Source organism: Xenopus tropicalis, chromosome 1, assembly GCF_000004195.4.
Source record: "Xenopus tropicalis strain Nigerian chromosome 1, UCB_Xtro_10.0, whole genome shotgun sequence".
Lineage (NCBI taxonomy): Eukaryota > Metazoa > Chordata > Amphibia > Anura > Pipidae > Xenopus > Xenopus tropicalis.
In genome coordinates this window covers 147,748,938-147,773,155 of record NC_030677.2, presented here as the reverse complement: position 1 = coordinate 147,773,155, position 24,218 = coordinate 147,748,938, and the positions used below count along the sequence as shown (strand labels likewise).

At 39.9% G+C, this 24,218-nt stretch overlaps 2 protein-coding genes across 3 annotated transcripts in view; both read right to left on the bottom strand.

Moving 5' to 3' along the window:
• Positions 1-2,288: 2,288 nt before the first annotated feature.
• crybb3 (crystallin beta B3) lies at positions 2,289-10,738 on the bottom strand. Of its 2 annotated transcripts, none has more exons than XM_031891913.1 (5): positions 10,637-10,738; positions 7,848-7,966; positions 6,576-6,735; positions 3,322-3,464; positions 2,289-2,661 (listed from the first exon to the last, which is right to left on the bottom strand). In XM_031891913.1, the coding sequence occupies exons 1-5, from the start codon at positions 10,736-10,738 to the stop codon at positions 2,436-2,438; spliced, it is 750 nt and encodes a 249-aa protein (XP_031747773.1). In that variant the 3' UTR covers positions 2,289-2,435. The 2 variants fall into 2 exon arrangements, with proteins under 2 accessions (XP_031747773.1, XP_017945484.1); XM_018089995.2 differs by having other exon boundaries at positions 6,603-6,735.
• Positions 10,739-17,582: 6,844 nt separating this feature from the next.
• The window catches only part of kiaa1671 (uncharacterized protein KIAA1671 homolog), a 107,417-nt gene continuing 100,781 nt past the window's right edge, over positions 17,583-24,218 (bottom strand). Inside the window, exons 11-12 of the mRNA XM_002932085.5 lie at positions 23,171-23,252; positions 17,583-21,167 (exon numbers count right to left, since the gene is read on the bottom strand). Coding sequence (XP_002932131.2) covers positions 23,174-23,252 — 79 coding nt within the window. The 3' untranslated portion in view covers positions 17,583-21,167; positions 23,171-23,173. The remainder of the gene's footprint in view (positions 21,168-23,170; positions 23,253-24,218) is intronic.

Below are 24,218 nucleotides of genomic sequence, written 5' to 3'. Positions count from 1 at the left end.
GTATGGCACACACAGGCAGGGTAGGGCAGGTAGAGTATGGCAGACACAGGCAGCATAGGGCAGGCAGAGTATGGCAGACACAGGCAGCATAGGGCAGGCAGAGTATGGCACACACAGGCAGGGTAGGGCAGGCAGAGTATGGCACACACAGGCAGGGTAGGGCAGGCAGAGTATGGCACACACAGGCAGGGTAGGGCAGGCAGAGTATGGCACACACAGGCAGGGTAGGGCAGGCAGAGTATGGCACACACAGGCAGGGTAGGGCAGGCAGAGTATGGCACACACAGGCAGGGTACTGCAGGCAGAGGGGGGTCGTGGGCCAAATGCGGCCCATGGGCTGCCAGTTGGACAGGACTGCTCAAACTGAATTAGTGAAAGCAAAACAAAATGATGTAAAGAGTGCTTAATGTATACTTCTTGTTGGTTTCTCCCTCTTTTTCTTCTTTTCTTCTCATTGGGTTTGCATTCTGCGCTTTTGTTTAAGTTGGAAAAATTCCAGAAACAATAAAAAAAAAGTCTGAATCATATAATAACAAACTTTTGGATGGTTGTTGATGTGTACCATATCTGTTACAAGGCAGGCATAAACAAGAAGACCTTAAAGGGGAACTGTCTAAGCTCTAATGTTTTAACTTGTTCTTGAAGTTTGGGTTGAGTAAAATACAATTTCTCACCTGCAAAGGAACCCATTATGACATGAATGTATTATTTTATGTTGCAGACCTCTTTCTCTGTTTCATTGGTGTCAGAGATGTGTCCTGCAGGCTCAGGACATTTGCCCAGGGCCCAACATGATAAAGGGCCCATTATCTGACAAATGTCTAGTAAAACTTCTGATTTCTGAAGTCAAACTGATAGGATATTTCTCACCCTTATAATTTTAAACAATTTTTCCGACCATCTGTCTTGAAATGACAGCATGGCTGGCTTGTTTGTATCAAGAAAAGAATGTAAGGATGAAGATGCTCAGCAACAAATCATTAAATATCTCAAAGAGTAAAAACTAGACTCCATATCGTGGGCATTCACAAATAGGGGCAAGGGGAGACTTTTGCCCCTGATCTGAACTGATTTACTGTTTTTAAGCCTACTGTCTGAGTTACTGCTGTTTCATTCTCTGTGTTTAAGTTCTAGTACAGCTGAACACAGATTGGATAGACTACAGCAGTGTTTCCTAACCAGTGGATCCTGTTTTGCTTAAAGGGGAGGACATTTCTTAGTAGCTTAATGCACAGAATGTCTTAATGTCCTATATACAGTATATTGATAATGCAGAGGATCTCTTGTTGATGCCTGTATGAATTGTGTGGTCACAGCCTCATTGCACCCCCGCCTAATGGTTAAAAATTTAGTGATGAGCACAACTCCCTTATTTGCATTTTTAACATGAACCGTTAAATTGTATTACTTGAATGCTTGGCAGTAGGGCCTTGGGACATCTGTTACTGATATGGCTGCTCAGACAGACTTATCTGTCCCACAAATCTTATCATGCAATTACACATGACAGATATTTACGTGTAACCTAAAATCTAGTCAGATAAAGGTTGTGGGTTCCTTGTTTTCCTGCGTCTGCATCTAAGGGTGAAGACACACGGAGCTATTAGTAGCAGCTACTTCTCACAGCTACTAAACTCCAGAAAATCCCCTGCCGTAAACCATACTGAGAATTGCCTCTGCTAAAACACATGTAGAGACAATTATCAGTAAATGATCAGCATTGTCTGTTTTAGTAGCCACAAGAAGTAGCTGTTACTAGTAGCTCTGTGTGTCTTCCCCTAACAGTCACTATATCAATGGGAAACAAAATCCTGCACAACTTTATCTTAATGGATGAATGGCAGGTTTCCTATTGCCGGAACATACAGCAATTCTGGTCTGAAATGCATTTTTAATTACTTATTTAGGCCCACACTCATTCTCATTCATTCAGCTGTCTCCCATCTTGCACACTTTCTCTGCTCTTTCACAAGGTGCCAGTAAATGCTAATCCAGTTCTGGTAAAGTCAAACTTCCTAAACAAACCAACAGTAATGAAACCCCTGATATTAATAAATGGTTCAGATGACTATTCATTGACAACCATAACTGACCATAATTTAAACAATTACTTATGACTTTATAATCATTATTTTGAGGTACTGCAGCCATAGTGGTGCTGTATGTAATTGTGGTGCATACCCCCCTGCCCACCTAATCCACACACATATACACATGCACTTTAGCTAGCACAAAGCCTTAAAATAATTGGGGGGGGGTGTGTGTGCATAAGAAAAAATCCATTTGAGTCCAGTAGCCCAGCACTTTTATTCAAAGATTTGGACTAACACATTTTAGAGACATGTAAAGATCATGTAAAATCATTTTGTGCGTCTCTTCTTGCTATGCTTCTCTGCAGGAGATGATGATGGTTGGAGTGTGTGCTTGACTCTCCTTCAGCTGCTAGTAGGGGCTGGGGCTGGAGCTGGGGCTGGAGCTGGAGCTGAAGGTGCTGCTGGAGTTCCAGTAAAACAGCCACGTTTATGCCACTGCATATCACGGATACGGCGGACTGACTGGATTTTAGGTTGGTTGCCTTTCCAGTCATTCCAGTGTTGATATTCATTCTTCTCAAATACATACTGTCGTCCTCTATAGCCAGGGTACTCATAACCAACCCAGCTGCAATAAGGAGCAGAGAATAAACAATCAGCTTCCATCCTATTTAAGAAACATTCTGCCATATACACACATAGGACTACCAGTTATCCGCCAATAGCTCCTTGGACTGAGGCAGACATCCTGTTCCCCGTTACAGTATAAATGTAAGTGCAAATAAATTATTTTCTTCCCCCAAAATGACCTGCTATGCCTTGCAAGTAAATGAGTGGATCTTTGGTAAGCTTATGGACCAATCTTAAGCTGATCATAAGGAGTGAGAGGCTGTCTATTCCCTGGGGCTAGACCTACCTCTCAGCAATCAACATCTATTCAGATTGGAGCCAGTCTTTCAAAACAGAAAACTGTCATTCACTTACATTCCTTAATGAATGTAAGAGGTCATCTCTTGGCCAAGAAATAGAAACTACACACTCTTCTGCATTTCTAATGTAATTCAGTAATTCAGTGTCCACTTTGGACATCCATGTTTGAAGCAATGTTGCATTGAATCTTGCCATTAAATCCTAAGGGTGCTGCAAAGGAGTCAGCTCATGTGTGGCTAGCTTTAGTTACTCTCTGTGTGTCCCTGAGTTCTTCCTACACATTCATTGGATAAGCTGATCTTGTTTCTCATTTCACATTACTTATTGTGAGAATTAGCTCAAGGATTCTTCTGCTTACGTTCCATTCAAAACTTTAATACTGGCTACACGGTCCTGAAATCCATGACCCCACAGGCTGGGTACATCATCGTCCACAATCTCCATCTTTCTTCCATTGTAACCAGCATTTTCAAACAAGTGGATCTTGTGTTCAGCACTGTCCTACATGGCACAAGGATACCAAATACATAACTTAAATACATTTCAGTCAATGCACTAGGTATATTTTGTCTTTAATGTAAATAAATACAATTTCAGGGCAAGAAAGGGCTTTTGTTTGTCTGCAGGTTTGATCAGGAATCTATCATGGTAAATACTCTCATAGTATATCTTATTGGGTACAAACTAATAAGGGCTCTGGCACATGGGGAGATTAGTCGCCCGCGACAAATCTCCCTTGTCACGGGCGACTAATCTCCCTGAACTACCATCCCACCTGCGAAAATGTAAGTCGCCGGTGAGATGGCACACGCTGCGCAGGCGATTTCAGCAAATCGTCGAAAATGCCTCGCAAGGCAACTTCGGCGATTTGCCAAAATCGCCTGCGCAGCGTGTGCCATCCCACCGGCGACTTACATTTTCGCTGGTGGGATGGCAATTCGGGGAGATTAGTCGCCCGCGAACAGGGAGATTTGTCGCGGGCGACATCTCCCCGTGTGCCAGAGCCCTAAGGGTCATTCTTCCTATGTAATTCAATTCGGAACATAAAATATCTTTACAATGGATACAATTTAATATAGGCCATATTCCCATGACATATTAAATCATATTTACTGTAACCTACCCTTGTAAGTATTCATATATTTTTTGGATTGGTTTAATTAATATTTTTCTTTAGTTTTCCAACTTTTTACATAAAAGGATACGCAATTTTAATATTACATGTATACAATTCATATATTTATTTTGACAATAGTTATGGGCTCCAAAAATAAGTTGTTTCTAATGGCGGTGCCTCGTTAAGTTTGGACTTCAGCGAAAGTTTTGTGTTGGAGATGGGTTTGTTTATCCTGTTTTGAACTCAGAGCCATGGATTCTAAAACCAAATAAATAATTTGTATAAAGGTCAGGGCTATATATAGTTATCACATGTTGAGAATTCTCCTAGTGTGTGGGAAAATTCTTTCAAGTCACAGCCCTACAATTGTGATTTTCTTGATTGTGCCAGATGATGGAAGCTGCATGGCATAATGTGGGTTGGGCAGGCAGTGCAAATGGCAGTTGAGGGTAAGCACCTATAGGCAAAAGGTTGTATACAAAGTCAGTGCCAGGAAAAACTCATGGCAATTTTTAATATTCTGTTTTGTTATCACTTTGTTTTAAGGAATGGTGCTTTTGAAATCAGCTCTGCCTACACAGAACTCTTATGGGCCTATGGATCCCTACAGTTCCCTCAATAAAATCACAAGCTACAAACCTGTATTCCACAGTTCTTTATGACAACATGACAGTGTTAACACCATGACTATGTGCTAAGAGTCTAAGAGCAGCTTTAGACAAATTTCTAGTTGTGCTGCCATTGCAAAATGTGACTCTAAAGCATATTTTTTTATGAATAGGTATGCTAGCATCCTGAGCCAGATACATTTTAGGGGAGCATTGCTTAGGGACCCTTTGTGTCCAAACAGGATATTGCAGTAACACAAATGCTCATCACATACACAATATGTACAGAAGACTTCTGTGGCTTAAGAATTGTTAAAGGCCGACATTCTTAAAGAAAATGGGTGTAGAAAGCTTTGTTTTAGAATGTATGGACCTTGAACTCTGTGCTCTTTCTCTTTGTATCTCAGTGCAAACAAACCTTTGCTATAGAAAAAACTGGGTTCACAAATTCTAGAAGCCCCATTGTTGTACCTACGCATGTAATAATAGAGCATAACGTGTGTATGAGCAGGTGAGGGAAGATTTAGTTGAAAAAGAAATTGCTTTACACCTAAATGTTTCTGTTTTCATTAACTTATATGTTTGTACTACTGCTGACCCTGAAAGAGGTACATTTGAAATAAAGGATAGAGATTACCCAGCCTGTGTAAAACAATACCCTGCGCAGAGGCACTTGCCCGGGCTTTTTGTGTTACCCAAGTCTGACATTTGCTGTAACATCTTATATACGTGATTGAACTTTCTACAGGTTTAACATAGTTGCATTATAACCTCAGAGGTTAGTACTTGCATAAGAACATTGTTTGCACACAAAACAAGGTATCATCATTTCTACCCTGATCACATGCATCTTATTCTCTTTATAAAACAATTAAATACACACATTGTCACTGCTGCCACCACACTGCCTAAAATGCTGTATTTCTATTGGTCACCCTTATCTGCTTATAATTATATGCTTATGCTTATTATGTGGCACCTTATTTCTGTCTGAACTTTTTTGCCTTTTCACCAAATTTTAGTTCCTTCTAGTGTGATTTGTAAGCTTCTGTGAACACTTGTCAGAGTCAGTGACACTGGCAACGGACTGACTAAAAAGCTCCAGTTTTATTGTTATTCCTATTTGTAATTGATTGTCTTTTATTCAAGCCATTTTGTATCCATCATCATGTTTCTGGCTTTATTATCCTAGAAACGGGCAGATTTCAGCTGCTGATTTGGGCCCTTAAGACCGACTTGGCAGCTTATCTGCCTGTGTATGGGGAAACCCTCCGACAGGAATTGGCAAGATGTCAATCGGACTTGCTTGATTTTTTTGTTGGTTTGGGGACCACATCAGCTCATTTATGCGGTCCTCGCTCCAACTTTTCCTATCCCCTTAATTTTGGCTCTAGGGCCAAACAACTGCATTAGCATGATATCACCCACCCAAGGTGGGCACGTCGGGGGAAAGATTTGCTAATTTGCAACCTCACCAAATTAGTAAATCTTACCTATTTTAAAATAGCTCACAAGTAAAAAAAGGTTGTAGACTCCTGAGGTAGATGATAAGGTTCTTGTGAGCCCATAGACTAATCCATCTTTTTGCCCTGACCGGTTCTTAGAGGCAGCATGTGAATGCTATCTGAGAAGATCTATTCAAATGCTTCCATGTATTAGTAATGTAGCTGACATTGACTTATATGATATCCTGTTAGGGTTCAGAAATCACCCCGGGGAACATGGCACTAGTATATACAAAAGAAAATGTGTGAAATAGGTTTTGATGTCTCTTCTTATAATGTGTAATAATATCCCCCAGCAGCACTACTGTCCAATCATACAGTCCAAGTATTTGGACTTTTGCACCTGACTGTGGCTGTGTTCTTTGTAAAATATGCATATTACATTTTCCAGCTTTTCTATTAGACTTGCAATTTTCAGGGGACGGATGGACATCAGGTAGTCACTCCTGTGGCTGTTAGACCAAGTGTCCCATCGGGGATAGTCTCCTTTTTCCAGCACAAACTGTTCACCCCCATATGACTGGCGTTCAAAGCTGAGCCATCTAAAGCAGAAAGTAAAGAATACGTAATATTTAGGTTTCCATTTATAAATCTGGGTGGTGCTATGGTTTAGGAAATAACACAGAGGGCCGGCAAATCTATAACTCAGAAAAATGATTGTAATGTGACTAATCACACTGATTGATCAGTGAGTTCAGTTATTAAGAGCAGGGGCATAATTTGTAGGACCTCCCTCAAAAAATCGTGGGTGACCTGTGACATGCAAAATATAGTTATGCCACTGATTATGATCCTATACTAACAATATGCTATGGCAGGCAGGGTCGTGAGAAGGCAGTGGGGGCAAATGCATATGTGCAGGGAGCCAAAATGATTAAAAGTACACAAATATATTCTAGTTCCATTAATAAATGATAGTAGCAGTGTTTGATTTTAAAACTACAAAGCAGCCCTTACAATGAAGTCAGCTATATGATTAGTAGGTTTCTAATGCCCAAACTGTAAAACTTGTATGTTTGTACTATGTCTGTCTATTGCTAAAAACAACCAAATGTAGCCCAGGTTTTCTGGTTTTCTAGCATTCTGTTTCTGGACTACAGCTTCCACATTATTCGCTGAGAGTTAAACACAGTTGGAGGCCATTGGTTGGAATAGTTGGCTAAACTGGTTACATTATTTTCTATAGGGCAGAAAAACAACAAAGCCAATTTCTATCTAGCAACAAGAAGCAGCTTCTACTGCCCGGTGATATAGGCCTAATAAGTATAATATCAATAATGCTATCCGCTGCCAGATCTGGTAGTTATACTTCTAGTGAGTAAAACGATTGGCTTTTAGTGAAAACGACAGTGCCCCGCTGTGTTCTTACTGTATGGGATATCTTTCTTCTGTATTATACACATAGGATTATGGTTTTTATATGTGGTTCAGATAACTGGTGTTTTGAGAAGCTCTTAATGAATAACAGAACCTACTTGCCTTTTATCATATTTTATTTACTAAAAACATGAGTGAGTTGGTACTATGGGTACTGAATAATGTGTCTGTATATAACACTTTGCCTGCACTGCTCGACAATATGTTGTGTGTGCTACAGACATAACCTATGTGCATGTTTAGAGGGAACACAGCATTCTAGGATTATAAGACTCACGGTCCAGACTCGACTTTGATGGATCCAATTTTGTCAAGGCCTTTCTCGCTCAGATTCTGGCATTCCCCACTCAGCTCGCACTTTTTCCCCTGGAAATTCTCCAGTTCATACAGAGTGATCTGTATTTTTAGAGAGCAGAGTTAATTTGACATTGATGGTTTGCAGCACGTCACATACTGGAAAGACAAACCTACTCCAACACGCCACATACTCCCACTGCAGTATAATTAAAGACTTCTGTTGGGGTAACTGCTGAATAGCAACATTTCTTTATATACCATTCCCAGCATTGCTCTAACCTGATGTAGGGGTTTGGGAGTTATAGTTCTGCAACATCTAAAGTGGGTTCCCTGTTCCTAATATATAGGTTAACTCATCATCCTCTGATTCTGGTTCTTAAGTGAGCGATCCTGATTTATAAAACAGTGGGAACCCACTTTGACCTTGCACAGGTCACTCAATTTCTCCCAGCATGCTCTCTGTATAATGCAAAAAACATTGGGCTCCCATATATAATGCTCTACAAATCATTTTCTTAATTAGACACTATTGCATCTGTGTAGTTTAAACGTTGTATTTTTAGTGGGCAAGCTGTAGGGCTGCTCCTGCTCTTAGATATTATTGCTAATAAAGTGTGTCCCCTCCTGAATAACCTGTGACCTATTCCTTAAACAAAGTATAGTTTTGGCTTGCGCTTTACATTACATACAAGACTGCCCACAATGAGAAAGGGAAATCTGGAGCAAGCATAAGGTTAATGAAAACCTATGAACATTAGAAATAAATGATTATGTGGAACAGCCATCCAAATAGGGAGATAGCATCAGGCAATGATGAGAATGTTTTTCATTAGGCAGGTCAGCAGGGTTTATCTTCCTGCCTAGAATACTAGTCAGTTCATCATGTTTCCACTTTAGATGATGATAAAACCTGTGTTGCTCCACCTGTGTATTTTATTCTCTAGGGTGAGAATGAATAAGGCTAGAAAAACACAATGACGCAAACCTTCAAGGATAGATGTCTATTAAACATCCCCTAACAGGCTTCTTTATTTAGACAGAACATGCTGTTTTCCTTGAGCGCAGCAGTGCATTAGATGCTTTTAGTGAAATAATTGAACATTGGTTGTATAAAAGATAAGGGGAAGAATTACAATGCAGCATGTCACTTGTATGTCAAACCGCAATTAATATGTAATTACGATGAACATTAGAGAAAATAGGTTCAACATAACTGAGTCGTGATCTCAAGTGGCAAACATAATCTTTAAAATAGTATCAAATGCGCAAGTATCATGGGTGTTGCCTACATCAGATCTCTCCTCTTGTTTTCCTATTATTCATATCAACTTATTCATATGCCTGTATACCTGCAATGTAAAGGTCTTGGTCTGATTTTTGATGTCTTTAAAACAGCACAATGTCATGTTTATTTTGTGTAAATCTGCTATTTCTGTATTGGAAAAATGTAATATCAAAGGGGTAGATAACTTGTTATACCAAGGACTTGTATCTTTTTTTTATATCTTTGTTCTGTCCCCAACTTGTAAAGCAGATTAACAGGCTATAACTCACAACCCTTGTCTTACAGCACTTATATGAATAGACTATCCCAGGTTCAGGTAAGGCTATGGTTATGCCACCGCTGGATGCATTCACTAATAATTTGTGTCATCACAGGATATCACAACATACATTTTCACAATATCCAACCATGGCTGATCAAATAGATACCTGGCATAGCAGCCATAAAGGAGAAGTAAACCCTTAAAATGAATATGGCTAGAAATGGCATATTTTTATGAACTTGCTGCAACAGCCTAAAGGTTCAGCAGTGATGATCCAGATGATGAGAAGCTAAGCTTAGGGGTTGTTGGAAATTATTAAGCAGAAGATTAGGTTGGCCTGTCATATAAACTGGTGCTAAAGGGCTGATTATTAAATTCTGATGTAAATTACATTGGTTTCTGAGCTGTCATTTATATTCAATATATACAGTATGTTGAGTGTCAGTCCCTAAGCTCAGTAACTGACAGCAGCACAGAGCATGTGAAGTGAATCAGCAGAAAAGAAGACGGGGAGCTACTGGGGGATCTTCGCTGCTAAAGGGGCAACATTTGTACCCAGCCTTTTTTAGTCTAGTAAATTTCTATTATTACATAGGCAAAAAAAGCTTTATCCACAGCTTAAAGATGTCAGTATCACTATGTTTATTCTTGCTTATGTGGTGCACTCTAGTGGCAGGTGAAACAGGGAATATACCTTTAATGACATGTAGAGGAATTTTAGCAACGCTGTGTATAGTTGCAATCCTTCTACACATACTGTGAATAGGTTCCCTGTTTCACCTGCCAATGGACAGGCTGCTTTGTTTCTAAAGAATATCACAGAATATTACGTAGATACTGGGATGTAGGGAGAGGGAGTAGCAACAACACATGAAAGTGTGTAAGTGCACTTTAATAACAATAACCATTCTATGTAAAGGCTAAGCCTGAAAACTATGGAGGCTAATGGATCTACATGTAGATGTACAAGGGAAGACTTTTAAAATCTGCATGATAAACCCTCAACAACAAGCGACTCTGCTGGATTAATGCAGATTACACTTAGATAAATGTAATTCTTCAAATAATGGTTTGGCTTTTATGGGTAGGATATCAGCAGCATCAAAAAAGACAGTGACACTGAATCCTTAAAATACAAGATCACACAAACTTTTTGAAATGTGCTCAATATGTGCAGTGCTAGAGTATGTGCAGTATTAGAAGTGCACTTGTGTTTCAGTACCTTGTAGTTACCCCCAATTCCGCCATGGCTTTTCCCAGCAGGCATTTGTTCTGCAGTACTCTGTGGTTCGCTCATATTTACCTGTAAATAGAGCACAGACATACAGGTTAGCTTAGGGTAAGAATTCAGTTTGTGAGCTTGTAGTGTTGCAAACTGGCTGGAATTCTCCTCACCTATCTCATTTAATTATACTTAATAGCAATATTATTAAGGAGACATATTGGATAAATGGAAAACACCTTATTTTTGTAGGCAGTTATGGATAATATACGGTGCTGGTTTCACTTTGGGCTAAAATTGAATACTGTCTGCAAAAATGGCCCCTTTATTGGAGCTCCCTATAGATCCTCTCAGGTCTCTGTTAGTGTTTCAAACAAAGGGTGGGCGTGTCCTAATGGTCTCTGCCAGAAGCACAGTAGGAGAGGGATAGCCAATTACAGCCCTGCAGTCATACAAGCAAAGACAGGCTTCAGTTCCCTATCAGGTCAGCCTAGCTGCTGATTGGTTCCAGTCCTACAGTGCCTGTACTGAGTGCTGCCGGCTCCCCTGCACATCCAGAGAATTCAGCCAGCAGCAAGTGGAACAGTTGGGCAAGACTTTTGGGGGGTTTGGGGGGAATTTTTCAATAAGTCAGTCCTAAACTCAACTTTTTTAAGCACAATATTTCTATATTTAGAGGAGTATAATTTACTGGTACAGTCTTAATTTTTACGTAATATGTCTCCTTTAATAAAGAAGAGGGCTGGAATTTGTTTTCAGAAAAGGTAACATTTGTAAACGCAAATGACAAAAAAGTCTGAGATAATCTTTAGTTTTCATAGCATCTGGTTGCCTAGAAATACAAGAACATATAAGTGGGGTTTTGAATAGGTATTAACTTGATGCTTTAGGAAACAAAGCAGTCATTTTTTATATATTGTATATATTTTGTTTTGCACTGTACCTGAAGTAACATGAAATTAAACACAAAATAGCTGCTTCCAGAATATTGAAAAATGATCAGCAAAGTTCAGGAATCTTTCTGTAATTATTACCTTGACACAACTTTTGTTATTTTTCTATTAATTTGTAATATTTTGACTGGCTAACATGGTACTGTATCACACTTTTACCCATACCTGTATCAGGAAATACATCATTATGCACCCTTGTTTTATGCTTATGACTAAGTGCAAGACAAGAAAAGTGTCAAGCATGTTTTAAGTAAATAAATGAGAAGTTTATCTGATACGTGGCTGGTCATTGGTCTAGTGATTGTGCACTCAAAAAGATTTGAAGCTTTTTCCAGGCCAATATTCCTTAATTTAACCAGTATACTTCTGTGAGGTACTGTATCAAACGCTTTAGCAAAGTCCAAGTAGATAGCATCCACTGCCATTCCAGCATCGAGGTTCCTACTCACCTCCTCATAAAAGGCGACTAAATTAGTCTGGCAAGATCTGTTACGCATAAAACCATGCTGGCACAAACTAATAGTATTGTGAACTGCAATGTATTCAAGTACCCTATCCCTTATTACCCCTTCCAAAAGTTTTCCTACTACTGATGTCAGACTAACAGGCCTATAGTTTTCAGGCTGAGAACAGAATCCCTTTTTAAATAACGGCACCACATAAGCAATCCGCCAGTCTCTCGGCACCATGCCAGACTTCAATGAATCCTGAAAAATTAATTGAGGAGGTTTGTCAATCACAGCGCTAAACTCGTTTAGTGCCCTGGGATGAATCCCATCCGGTCGTGGACTTTTGTTTATTTTCACATTTTCTAACCTTTTCTTATGGCTGCCCATTACTGTCAACCAGCCATCAATGGTTCAGTTATTAGAAGTGAGTATATTTAAAAGTAAATCTGCAACAGTTGATTTAGCTGCCACCTGCATTCTCCTTTAAGTACATACCCTCTTTTGTACTTCAGGTAACAATTCGTGATTTGTATTTATGTTCCTCTCTGTATATTCCATATATATATATATTAGAATTGCTTTGCAGAAGAACTAATTATTATATACATATTATTATAAAACTATTCATTATTACAAGCAAGTCTTTAACTGCACATTCTCCTGTTAGGAGAATGTCTGGCCAAATCTTCTGTACTACTAGTACTACTACTAGGAGCAGTGGAAAGGGGTTTAATATCTTTAAATTTAGTGAGACAAAAGGCCATATTTAATTCTGTGTGTAGTTATTATTTTATAGTTTGTCACATGAACATTTATGGCCAAGATTTAATTCAAACCCCTTTCTTCTGATTTAATTCCAGCTTTTTCCCATATTTTTCAATAGAGTTTTCATGTGATAAACAGTGAGCTCTATGGGAAAAGCTGGAGCTGAATTAGGAGTAAGCTTTTCTCATCAAATTGAATAAAATGTGAAACAATGATTGAATGGTAATGCCTCAGTTTTACTATTAAGTCATTGAGTGTTGAGTTTTGCTTGCCAATATCAACAGAAAGTTATCAGTAAAATGTACAGAGGAGGAAAACTAAAGTGATTCATGGTCTATATAACAAAACATATCAGCACAGTATCCGGGGCTTTGAGATAGGGAATATGACAGTGTACAGAGTTCAAATGGCATCATAGTCTTGCTTCAGGGTCGGACTGTGAAGGGCCCACCGGGGCTCCCGTCCAAGGGGCACTCAGCCGGGCGCGTCCTCTAACCCCCTTCCTGTAGGGGCCCCCCTCACCCCCCTCGCAGGACGCCCACCCGACGTCCTCCCCCGAGCGCATAAATTTGACGCGTCAGGGGAGGAGCGTTCGGGAGGGGGAGCGCTGGCAAGGGTCGGGTCTGGGCCGCCGGGCCCACCGGGATTTTTCCCAGTCCGACCTTGTCTTGCTTCCTAAATTTCAGATAAAGGAAGAAGTAGCAGTCCCACTTGCTGCTGGTGTCTGGGCAGATTTAATAATATAGTCACAAAATACATGGGCACACCCAGGCTTTGCATAGATAGATCAGCCTGGTGCACAGACTTCTGGGGAGACAACACTCCCATTGCTGTAGTAGCAGAAAAATTAAAGATTACATTCAAGTCTATTGCAATAGGGAGCTAGTCCCTTGTGTTTATTGTGTCAAAAGTAACAAAAACAACACTTTTTACACACAAGGGACTAGCCCCTTATTGCAATAGCCTTAAGTGCCAGCATTTTCAGTTTTTCTGCAGATTCAATCATATACATTTTAAGGACTGAAGGCCAAAACCTCACTGTATATTTAAGGCTGATGCCACACACGGCGTAGGGCTGATTTTTTCGGCAAGCGGAAAAATGCTTGCCGAAAAATCAGCCCTACGCCTGCTACTTGTGCCTGCACCCGAGCGTATCCCATTCATTCAGGTGCAGGCACAAGTAGCAGGCGTAGGGCCGCCTGTGGCATCAGCCTAAGATGAGACCTTACCAGTGTTTTTAAAGGGGAAGATTCACCCTCCTGCAAATCTATATGATCTAAATGCAAACCTATTTAATATTTTTACACAGCTCAAAACCTTGCTGGCCCTTTCTGCTGCTGACTGGCAGCTGTTACAGCTAAGGAATTCAAGTATGCATAGGATAGGCTATTAAGCTTGTTTTAAGACTTTGAATGGAGAGACAAGATGGAGCAACTATGTCTCCAATATGATTCTAATGGGTCAGTTGAAGGTTTACTTACACATGAAAATGTAATGTTTCTGATGTTCTGATTTGCTTTACCTTCTAATGAAGAAGTAACTTTTGTGGTTGCATAGAAAAGTTTTTCCTCATAGAGTTTATTCTATTTCCTTGATATTTGAAAGGCTTATTTTCTTTACTGAATATTTTCTATTCTTTGCCTACTATGGCTATAATAATAAAAGCAATAAGAGAACCGTAGAAGGCAGACATACAACCAAACCCTTAAATGAAAGCTTGCCAAGTTTTACTTGCAATGTATTTCTAGAAGACCAGCCTGTAGGCAAGTCAGTGTGACAGTAAGGGTGTACTATACATTTATTTGCTGGGATAGTCCTTTTTAAAACAATAACAGGATGGCTTGCACAATAGTGTTTTCATACTGTATATGAAGCACCAATACAACCTAAGGGGAAATAACAACTGAAAACCAGTACTATACATTCCCAAAACTAGTAAATGACATTCACAATAAGAGATTCCAGTAGGATGTGCCCTAGATATAGGCCATACAGCAGTGAGCAATGGATGCAGAACAAAATATGGCACTGGTCATTTCTACTGTGACTTTTTAATGAGTTTCACAATTTGGTGAGATGTATAAAAGTCCAGTTAGAGCAAATCTGGTGCAGAGAAACTTAAATTAATGCAACATCTTCTGTACTAGTGGGATGGTTTACATTTATAATACAAAATAAATTAGTTGTTCACAAAGCATTTAGCACAAAATGTACAACATGGCTAAATTATACCACTGTTGTTTTGCCGTCATCTCCAACATACCAACAATGCAACCTGGGTAACATAGGTTTATTCAGGTGCCAAGGATTATGTATCTGTACATCTTTGGTGGCTAATGGCCCTACTGCAGGCTGGGTACCTGAAAAATGCAGATATTGGGTGGGCAATAGACAGGTCAGTTTGGATCAGCTGGCTCAAGGTTTGTAGATCATCTTGCAAAATAGACTTCTCTTTCTCCATTCCTTACTTCCTTCTGCTCCTTAAATGACATCTTTTCCAGTTTGATAATGTTATCAATGGTGCATTACATGTCAGGTAGCATGTTGGGCTGACATGATGCTTTTGCGTGTGTTGGACGTGAGCAGGTAAATAAGATTGCTAGTTCAGACTGAGTCTAGGTGCACCCTAGGCCTACTCAGACCCCGACTGTCAATTAGTGCTGATGCCTTATCACTTCCATGCAGTGGCACAAATATAGAAGCATAGGCCTGGGACTCTCTAGTTCAGGGGTCACCAACCTTTTTAACCCAACAGTGCACCTTGTCTTCATGCCTCCAAGTCAGAAATTCAAAAATATTTACCTGCTTTGAGGCCACTGGGAGCAACAACAAAGGGGTTGCTCATGAGTTACTGGTTGGGGTTCACTGCTTAAATTATTGGTCTCAAGTGGCCATCAGATTCTTACTTCCATTATTACTGTTAGAGAGGGTTAGCATAGTAAATACAAAGTTACAGAGTAGGTTCCTTCTTGCATTAATTGTCTCTGACTCTGAGCTCCTTTGAGATGCAAAGCAACTCGGTTCCTTCACTAGTGGGCAAGCATTATACAGTGCATTTCTCCTCCTATTCCCACAAACCTGAAATGTGTCACCCTGAATTAGTTTAGCTATAGCTTTGCACAAGTGTAAAATAACAGGTATAGGCAGCAATCCATGAATAAGAAAATACACATTCTTTAAGGAATTGCCAACACCACAATCAAAGGGAAAATGATCACTGTACCTCTTCTGCAGAATATTCAGGAATGACCATACTAAGCGTGCAAACCAGTCCCCATATATATATGATGGAAGTGAATAGAGTGGCAGATTAGAGACTTGCTGAGGCAGCATTTATGTCGGTCGCATTGTCTCCATCAGATTTCACACAAATAGCCCATGCTACAGTACACTGAGTGCATCAGACACTGCTTTGCCTTGGTGCGTGCCGGCTCATTTGCAGATTAGTAATTGACTTTGGGTCAGCATGATTGCCTCACTCTGGTACCTCATGCCAAGTATTTGGATTCAGTTGCAGTCCTCAGCATTTTGTAAACTGTAGGTTGTACTTTTTGCTCTAAAATATTAGGGGCTATAGATTGGGGATGTTTAATTTTACTTGAATAGTTTCTCAAATTTTAACTTGTATGACATAAGGCAATTATTATTGTAATTGTGTTTTGTACAAATTCCTACAATGCAAAATGCCCATTCTTTATGAAACTGCCTATGGGGCATATATGCTGAAAAGCCTCAGAAGTGTGTTCTTATCCATTTTTTTAGGTGGATAATGTGTAGCAGGGCTTGTCCTATATTGGATGAAGGTTTCAGTTGTAATTACATTAGCATAGTGGTGCAATAGTTAACTTGTCTGCAATGCTGTGCTGGATGTCTAAGCTCAATCTAATGGTGGCCGTACATGGGAAGATTCGCTTGTGGGCAATATCAAATTACAATGGCGGCTATAGGCACCGTCAGATCATAGACCATATCAACGAGCTGATGCAGTCCCTGATCCAATGGAAAATCAAACCTGCCTGATCAAGATCTGATCTGATATCTGCCCAATTTTTGGCCAGATATCAGTCGGGTAGGCCCATCGGGGGTGCCCATACATGGGCAGATAAGCTAACAAATCCGTCTGAAGGACCAGAATCAGCAGCTGAAATCTAAATCTGCCCCTGTGTAGCCACCTTATGCCAGGGCACTATCTGCATGGCGTTTGTGTGTTCCCCTCATGCTTACATGAGTTTCATAAAACATAAATTGACTTCTAATAAATCTAACCATTATATGTAAATGTGATAACCATCAAAGTTATGACTATGAAGTTAGGGATAGAGACTGCATCAGATCTGTGGATATACTACAAGTGGGTGAGCTGCCCTTTTTTCTTTAAAGTCAGTTCAGGTCTGTATGTTTCAGCAAGACCTGAATAGTCTTCAGTTGGTAAGACGTGGGCGAGGTACATGGCTGTGCTACTCTGCATTTTTAGCTAGGGGTTAGCGATAGGGACAGTGTTTAAATTTACATAATATGCGATAAATGAGAGGTGAGGGGGGGGTCTATAGTTCTCCTTTAAAGAGACCTTCAACTGGGGATGTAAATGAAGGAAACCATTTAAAATGCAGAGCAGTGAGTAATAGTTCATAAAATGCACACTTCAATCTCAAGCTTGGCAGGCAGCTGAAACATACTTATAGGACCATAACTCCAGTTACCCATTCACATACATACACACCGTTTCATTTTGTGAGTTATATCGTTCACATGAGGTAAATAAGGAAACAGAGATATCTGTTAAATATAAATTCTGTGTTTTTAAAACCAGTTTTATTGCAATTTCTTCTGTGTAATATATATATATATATATTTTTCCCCCATTTAGCTACTTGAATAAAGTTCTCTATTGGCGCAAAAAGAACAATACAATTTGCAGCAGGTCACTGCGATGCCAGGAAAGTTTAAAATGCCAGTTCCATACATCTCCTGCTGATACAGTAGTGCGACAGTTAAGTGCAAAGGAGTCTGAGTTGTATATACAAGTTTAGCATCTGTGCTTGAAACAGTGACAGTTTTACTGAAATTTCATGTATACATTTGATAACCTTTCATAATATCCACGCAGTTGTGTCTCTCCTACAAGTTACAGCTCACTCAGAGAGAACCTTATCATACACTCAATCATATGCTTCCATGTTTGGAAATAGGCTATACCACTTATAGCAAAGGTGAAAGTTGTCAGTTATTAAGCATGGGTGCAAAGATTTCATCATTTAGAAATAGTTTTGTGGTGAGACAGCTTTTATCATTCCAACTTCTGTCACGTGATTCTTGTGGTGTCCAATTAAAAGGGTAGCCATTTGGGAGCTTTAACCTTGGTAAGTTTCAGGTAAAACTCAGTCCCTAGAATAAAGCCTACATAAATACTAAAATTCTTAATAAATCAGATAAAAGTGAGCGTAGTAATGGTCTGATCAGGTATAACTTGAATGCAGTTGTCCTGCTTGAATATAGTTCAAAATATGGACAAACAAACCCTGTTGGTATATGTAGCAGCTTTATGCACAAAATGTCAGTGTTTATATATATATATATATATATATATATATATATATATAAAGTGGAGGAATTTTGTCTGCATATCCATCTGCCAAAGTCTTTTTTTTTATTGTATAGGCTGCACTGCATTCACATCCCAGAGACACAGTTGTACCTCATTCATAATTTTAGAATTAGGGGCATACAGAGTTACCTGTATTTTAAGAACTGGGCTGCATGACGCTTAATTTATGTACATATAGTGCTACCACTATACAAAGCACTGTAGAATTAACAACTTATCATTACCTAGATTTATGCTCCTGTAAAATTATAGGAAAATAAAGTTTTGGCCAAATACAAACCCTTGTTAAAAACCATATGTCATTTGCTCAGGCCCAAGGATGGAGATGTGTTATGCCTAATCCTGGGGGCAATAAAACATAAAATTTGCTGTTTAATAGGGAATGTTCTTTGGCTTTCATCCATTTCAAATCAACACTCTATTTAAAATCCAACTGCAGGTTCGTGCAGCTAAAAAGTTCTGCTTCTAAAGATTTTTTGCCTGCCCTGTTTGGTGTGTTTGCACTGGAACATAGTCCTAACCAACATTAATAGCACAGGAAACTTAGCAAAGATTTTCCTGAGTTTGTGTATATTTAAAAAAGTCAAATTTAGCTATTTACTTTCTTAACAAAACAAAGTTTTAGAAATAGCACGTTAAAACTTTGCTATGCATTAGGGCAAGGGCCCACAGTTCATATATCTGCTTCTCCCAGCCCTGCATTTTTAAGTCCGGCTGAGAGAAGCAGATCTGCTTGCCTACGTCGCACCGAAAACTACAGTAACCGCCCGAGTGTGGGCACATAGAGCGGAACAGATCGGGGGTTGGCCTCTGTACCGTGTGCCCTTGCCCTAAAGACAATTTTTTTCTTCAGTTACTAAATAAAAATACTATATTTCTCAAAATGCCATAATAGGGTCTAAAATAATGCTTAGCCATTTGCTATGAAAGCATCCTGCAATAAGTGACCCAAGGTGGACTTAAACCATTGCTGGTGCACAGTGATGGGACTACTAAATTCTATAAAAATATAAAAATGTTCAAGAACTGTGTAAGAGCTGACAGGCAAGAAAAGTGGCAGATCAAGGAAAAGCTAGAGGGAATTGCTTTGGCCACACATTACAAATTTTATATATAGAGAGAATATACCTGGGACCTTGTGCCTTTATATAGGTTATGGAAATCTAATGTAGTTAGTTAATACAGTTTTGTTTTTTTAAAGTCAATTGCGAGTCTAAAATCAATATATGATTATAATATCCAACAAACAATATTATTATGCTATGGCATAAGAACTGCATATCATTAACAGGACTGCAGAAATCTTGAAGTTGCTTATGGTAAACTGATTAAATTGTAAAGTTTGTTAAACAAAAAGAGTTCCTCTTTATAATACTGTGTAGCTGCATTGTCCAAAGCAGGAGGATATACAGTGATAAAACATTGGCTACCAAAGAAAACATGCATTTATATATGGATCCCCTATATATAAATGTTTAGTACATTCCATAAGAAAGAGGGGAAAACTCTTTCTTATACTTAATATTTGTGTAGAAGCATAAGTGGTCATTCAAAACATCTTTGGGATGTTAAAATCGATAATCAATCTGTGACAAAAAAAAAATAACATACTGTACATTTGTATTTGTTTAAATATAAGGTGTAAGACTGTGCTGCAAACCAAAGAAGTTATAGGCCTTTCCCAGCATAATGCAATTTGTTCCTAGGACATGTGAATGACATGTACAGTGCAGGGATGATAAATCTTATTCTAAACTATAAACAAATGCAGAATGTTACATATTATTGCTGTTCTTCATTACTTTACATAATCTCATTGCCACTATCATCTACTTTGGTTTTGTGATGCAGGGCAGGCCAAATCTCTCCTCCCAGCAAGGCTGGCTCTGCCTGTTGTTATTTTGTAGAGTTTACTTACCAGCATTTTGGTGTAAGGCTAGTGATACAGATGGAGTTTCCACATGTGACCCTAGCCTAAAACTGAGCCAGTTTGTAATTGCCAAATGTAATTAGCAGATTCTGTCTCTCTCAACCTATTTGGCAGCGTTTGGAAATCATAGGGGGTGCTTCAGATAAGGAGGGGCAAACATTCTATTAGTTCTAAACAATCTGCTCAGCGGGAATCAAGGTAAAAGCAGAGGAAGAATAATACACTTTGTATTCATTATACACCACCATATTAAAAATTCTTTTACAAAAAGTAGTCAAGCGTTTTCTGTTATTGGCAGTAAACATTTTGTTCATTTGTATATATAGTTCTAGAATCTGGAAGTTAAAAAAATGAATCATCTGGATAGTGATTTAGAACATTCTAAGTAACAAAAAAAGCTGAATTCATCTGTGATCTTGAAATTTTACATAAAGAATTATAAAATTCAGTCAAGCTTTCCCCCACCCCTCTTCTTAAAACACGTTGACAAATCCGGACAAGTGACTTGTGTGTGAGGCTGCTATCCCAAGTCTTTCCATGTCAGCCGGGCCCCCCAGGAGGCACGACCTTTGGCTTCTGTAGAGCTCCATTTCAAGTAAATACCCTTTGCGAGTCCTAAAGTGACTTTTCTCTCTTTTCATATAAAATACAACTATTTTTAAATCTGAAAGGTACTAAGCAGCTTTTTTGTTTCTTCAAAAAACTGAAAAGGCACCAAACACACAGCAGTTCAGACAAAGCAAGACAGCAGAGTGGTGTGTATTTGTAGAATTGTGAGGATTAAGGCGTATGTTAAACTGCTGTGTCCCCTTCTTGAAAACTGCTGGATCTAGAAATAAGAAGATATTGGCTTTAGTGTCCAAAAGCAGAAAATGTCTATTTACACATAATTGTATTTGGTCTTTCATTATTTACTTTAGATCCTCAGAGGACTTAACATTCATAGCTGTAGATACAAGCAAGCTGAACATCACAACAGTTAAGGTCCCCATACACGGGCCGACTATAGCTGCTGATATCGGTCCCTTGGACCGATTCGGCAGCTAATCGGCCCGTGTATGGGGAGAGCAGAGCGGCCCGGTCGGATCGGGGACTGCATCGGCTCGTTGATGCGGTCCCCGATCCGACTGCCCCATTGCCGCCCACATAATCCAATCGTTTGGCCCCAAAACCTAAATGCTCCCCGATATCGCCCACCCGTAGGTGGGGATATCGGGGGAAGATCCGCTCGCTTGGCGACATCGCCAAGCGAGCGGATCTGCTCGTGTATGGCCACCTTAACAGCTGGAACTTGTCCTGTGCTCTGACAGAACCAGTTATGTTTATCTTGTCCCACAATCACAATCTGCAGAATTAAATGTCAATAGTTAGCCAACATCAAAAGAACTGCACCCTCAATCTAGATTTTATTGTCATGTATATTAATTTAAACTTGTCTTGCCTTCTGAGGTTCAAAGAAAAAATCTGTAATTGTTATTTTCATTGCCATGGCCCCTGCACTGAAAGATCCGCTCAATTGGTGACCTTTCCTGGAGATGGGCATCCTGGAGATGAGTCTGAGCTTTCAAAAGGAGCCAGTGCTACACATTAGAACTGCTTTCAGGTAACCTATTGTTTCTCCTGCTCAATGTACTATCGATACAACCCAAAATCTCATAGTAGCTAAACAGGGTTTCTCCTGCTTGGGTGCTATTCTCATGGATTACGGTCCATTGACAGTATTCCTTTAAGGAGGCCATACAATAAAAGATTTGCTCATTTGGCAAGACTGCTAAGGGCTCTGGCACACGGGGGAGATTAGTCGCCCGCGATAAAACTCCCTGTTCGCGGGCGACTAATCTCCCCGAGTTGCCTACCCCTGCCATCCCACCGGCGAACATGTAAGTCGCCAGCGGGATGGCAGACGCGGCGGCGCGATTTCGCGCAAATCGCCGAAAAAGACTCGCGAGTCTTTTTCGGCGATTCCCTGAAATTGCCCCGCCGCGTCTGCCATCCCGCCGGCGACTTACATGTTCGCCAGTGGGATGGCAGGGGTAGGCAACTCGGGGAGATTAGTCGCCCGCGAACAGGGAGTTTTATCGCGGGCGACTAATCTCCCCCGTGTGCCAGAGCCCTAAATGTGTGGGTCTTTCCCTGATATGGCCACCTAAAGTGGGCAATATTGAGCTAATTAGATAATTTGGCCCTAGGATATAGATAGGAGTAGTCGGAGCGAGGATAGCATCAAAAAGCAAATGCCGTCTCCAACGAAAGAATCAACCCCCCGATCAACACCTGGCTGATTTTCAGCCAGATATCTGTCAGGTAGGGCTGTCAGGGTTCCAATAAATGGGCAAATAAGCTGTCAAAATGGTCTAAAGGACTTAAATTGGCAGCTTAAATCTGCCCGTGTATGGCAACCTTTACATTTTCAGCTAGCTGTTAGGTACTTTGATGACGTTAATATGTGAAGCCGATAACACTACCTTCTCCTTAGAATAAGATTATCAGTAATGCCTACAGGGGATCACACAATGTCAGCCAGCAGTAAGAATATCTTTAGTAACTCTATTGTTACAATATTACTCAACTGGGAAACCTTTTGCGCTTAGACCCCTTTTTTTTGTCAATATTACTTTAATAAACTTATCAGCAGGGAAACAAGACTTGATTATAATACATGTTATTACTGCAGTGGTGAATGCGGGTTTCAAAGCAGCATGGATTCTTGGAATAATCTGATATGGGCAAAATCATTTGGTGTTTGCATACTAGCATTTTTCCATTGAGAAATTACAACTCATGAATTCTGGGAACAAATAAAAGAGGTGGTTACACCAGCTGGAAGAGTACCTGTTAAGTCTGATTCTCATACTGGCTTAGTCTTTTCTTTGATTTCAGCTCTTTCAGCCATGCTGGGGACTCCTCTGGCCCTCTGGAATAAACAGCAGAATATGTGCTCAAAAGTGCTAACAACACATCAATATTAAATCAACATTCATTATAAACAATGTGATTACTGGACCCCAACAAAGACAGATTTTTGTAACTGATATTCCTTATGTATAAAACACCCCAAAGCAAAGGTTCTTTATGGGTGTAAACACGAATGCAGCAGCGGGATAAGTTAAATGGTTATCAGCACCAAAACAATGATGCAAACTTTCTATTGGCACCTTGTTTAGTATATAACCCTAATGGGAAGTGTCAGACTGGCCTCCCGGGGAACAGGACGTTTCCCTAGTGTGTCCTGACTTTAGTCGGCCTTCTGCCCTTTCCAAAGCATAGAGCATTAACTTTTTGCTACCTCTTACAGGTTTTGCGTGTGTTCCATTTATTCCCAGCAGTGAAAAAGACAGCAGAGAGTTGTTCTAGAAGTTTGTGATGGGGTCAGAGAAATTACAAAGGTCAAATATAATATGTTTCCACAGATAAGCAGGAGAATCCAGGAATTCTGTTAGTTTTATCTTGCTGACAGGGAGAGTTTCTCAGAATTTGCACATAAAAAGGGAGAGTAAGAGCTAATAATTCCCTCTAACAGCACGGGGATAGAGATGTTCCACCATGTTCCAGTCTGTGCTATTACTACAGTCTGTCTGTATACATTGTATTGCTATGTGCTCTTAAGGTGGCCATACATGCTAAGATCTGCTCGCATGGTGAGGTCACCATGCGAGCGGATCTTCTCCCGATATCCCCACCTATGGGTGGGTGATAATGGGCTAATTCGGTCGTTGCTCTGGTTGCTGTGACATCTTTATAAACAAAATGTTTCCATGGGCTTCAGTGAACTTACTAAATTACATTTTAACAATGAACCTCTCAAATATGGGGAAACCAGGGTTTTTCTCAAGAAGACGTAAAGGTTTTAGGACTAACACTACTGCACTAAAGAATTTGG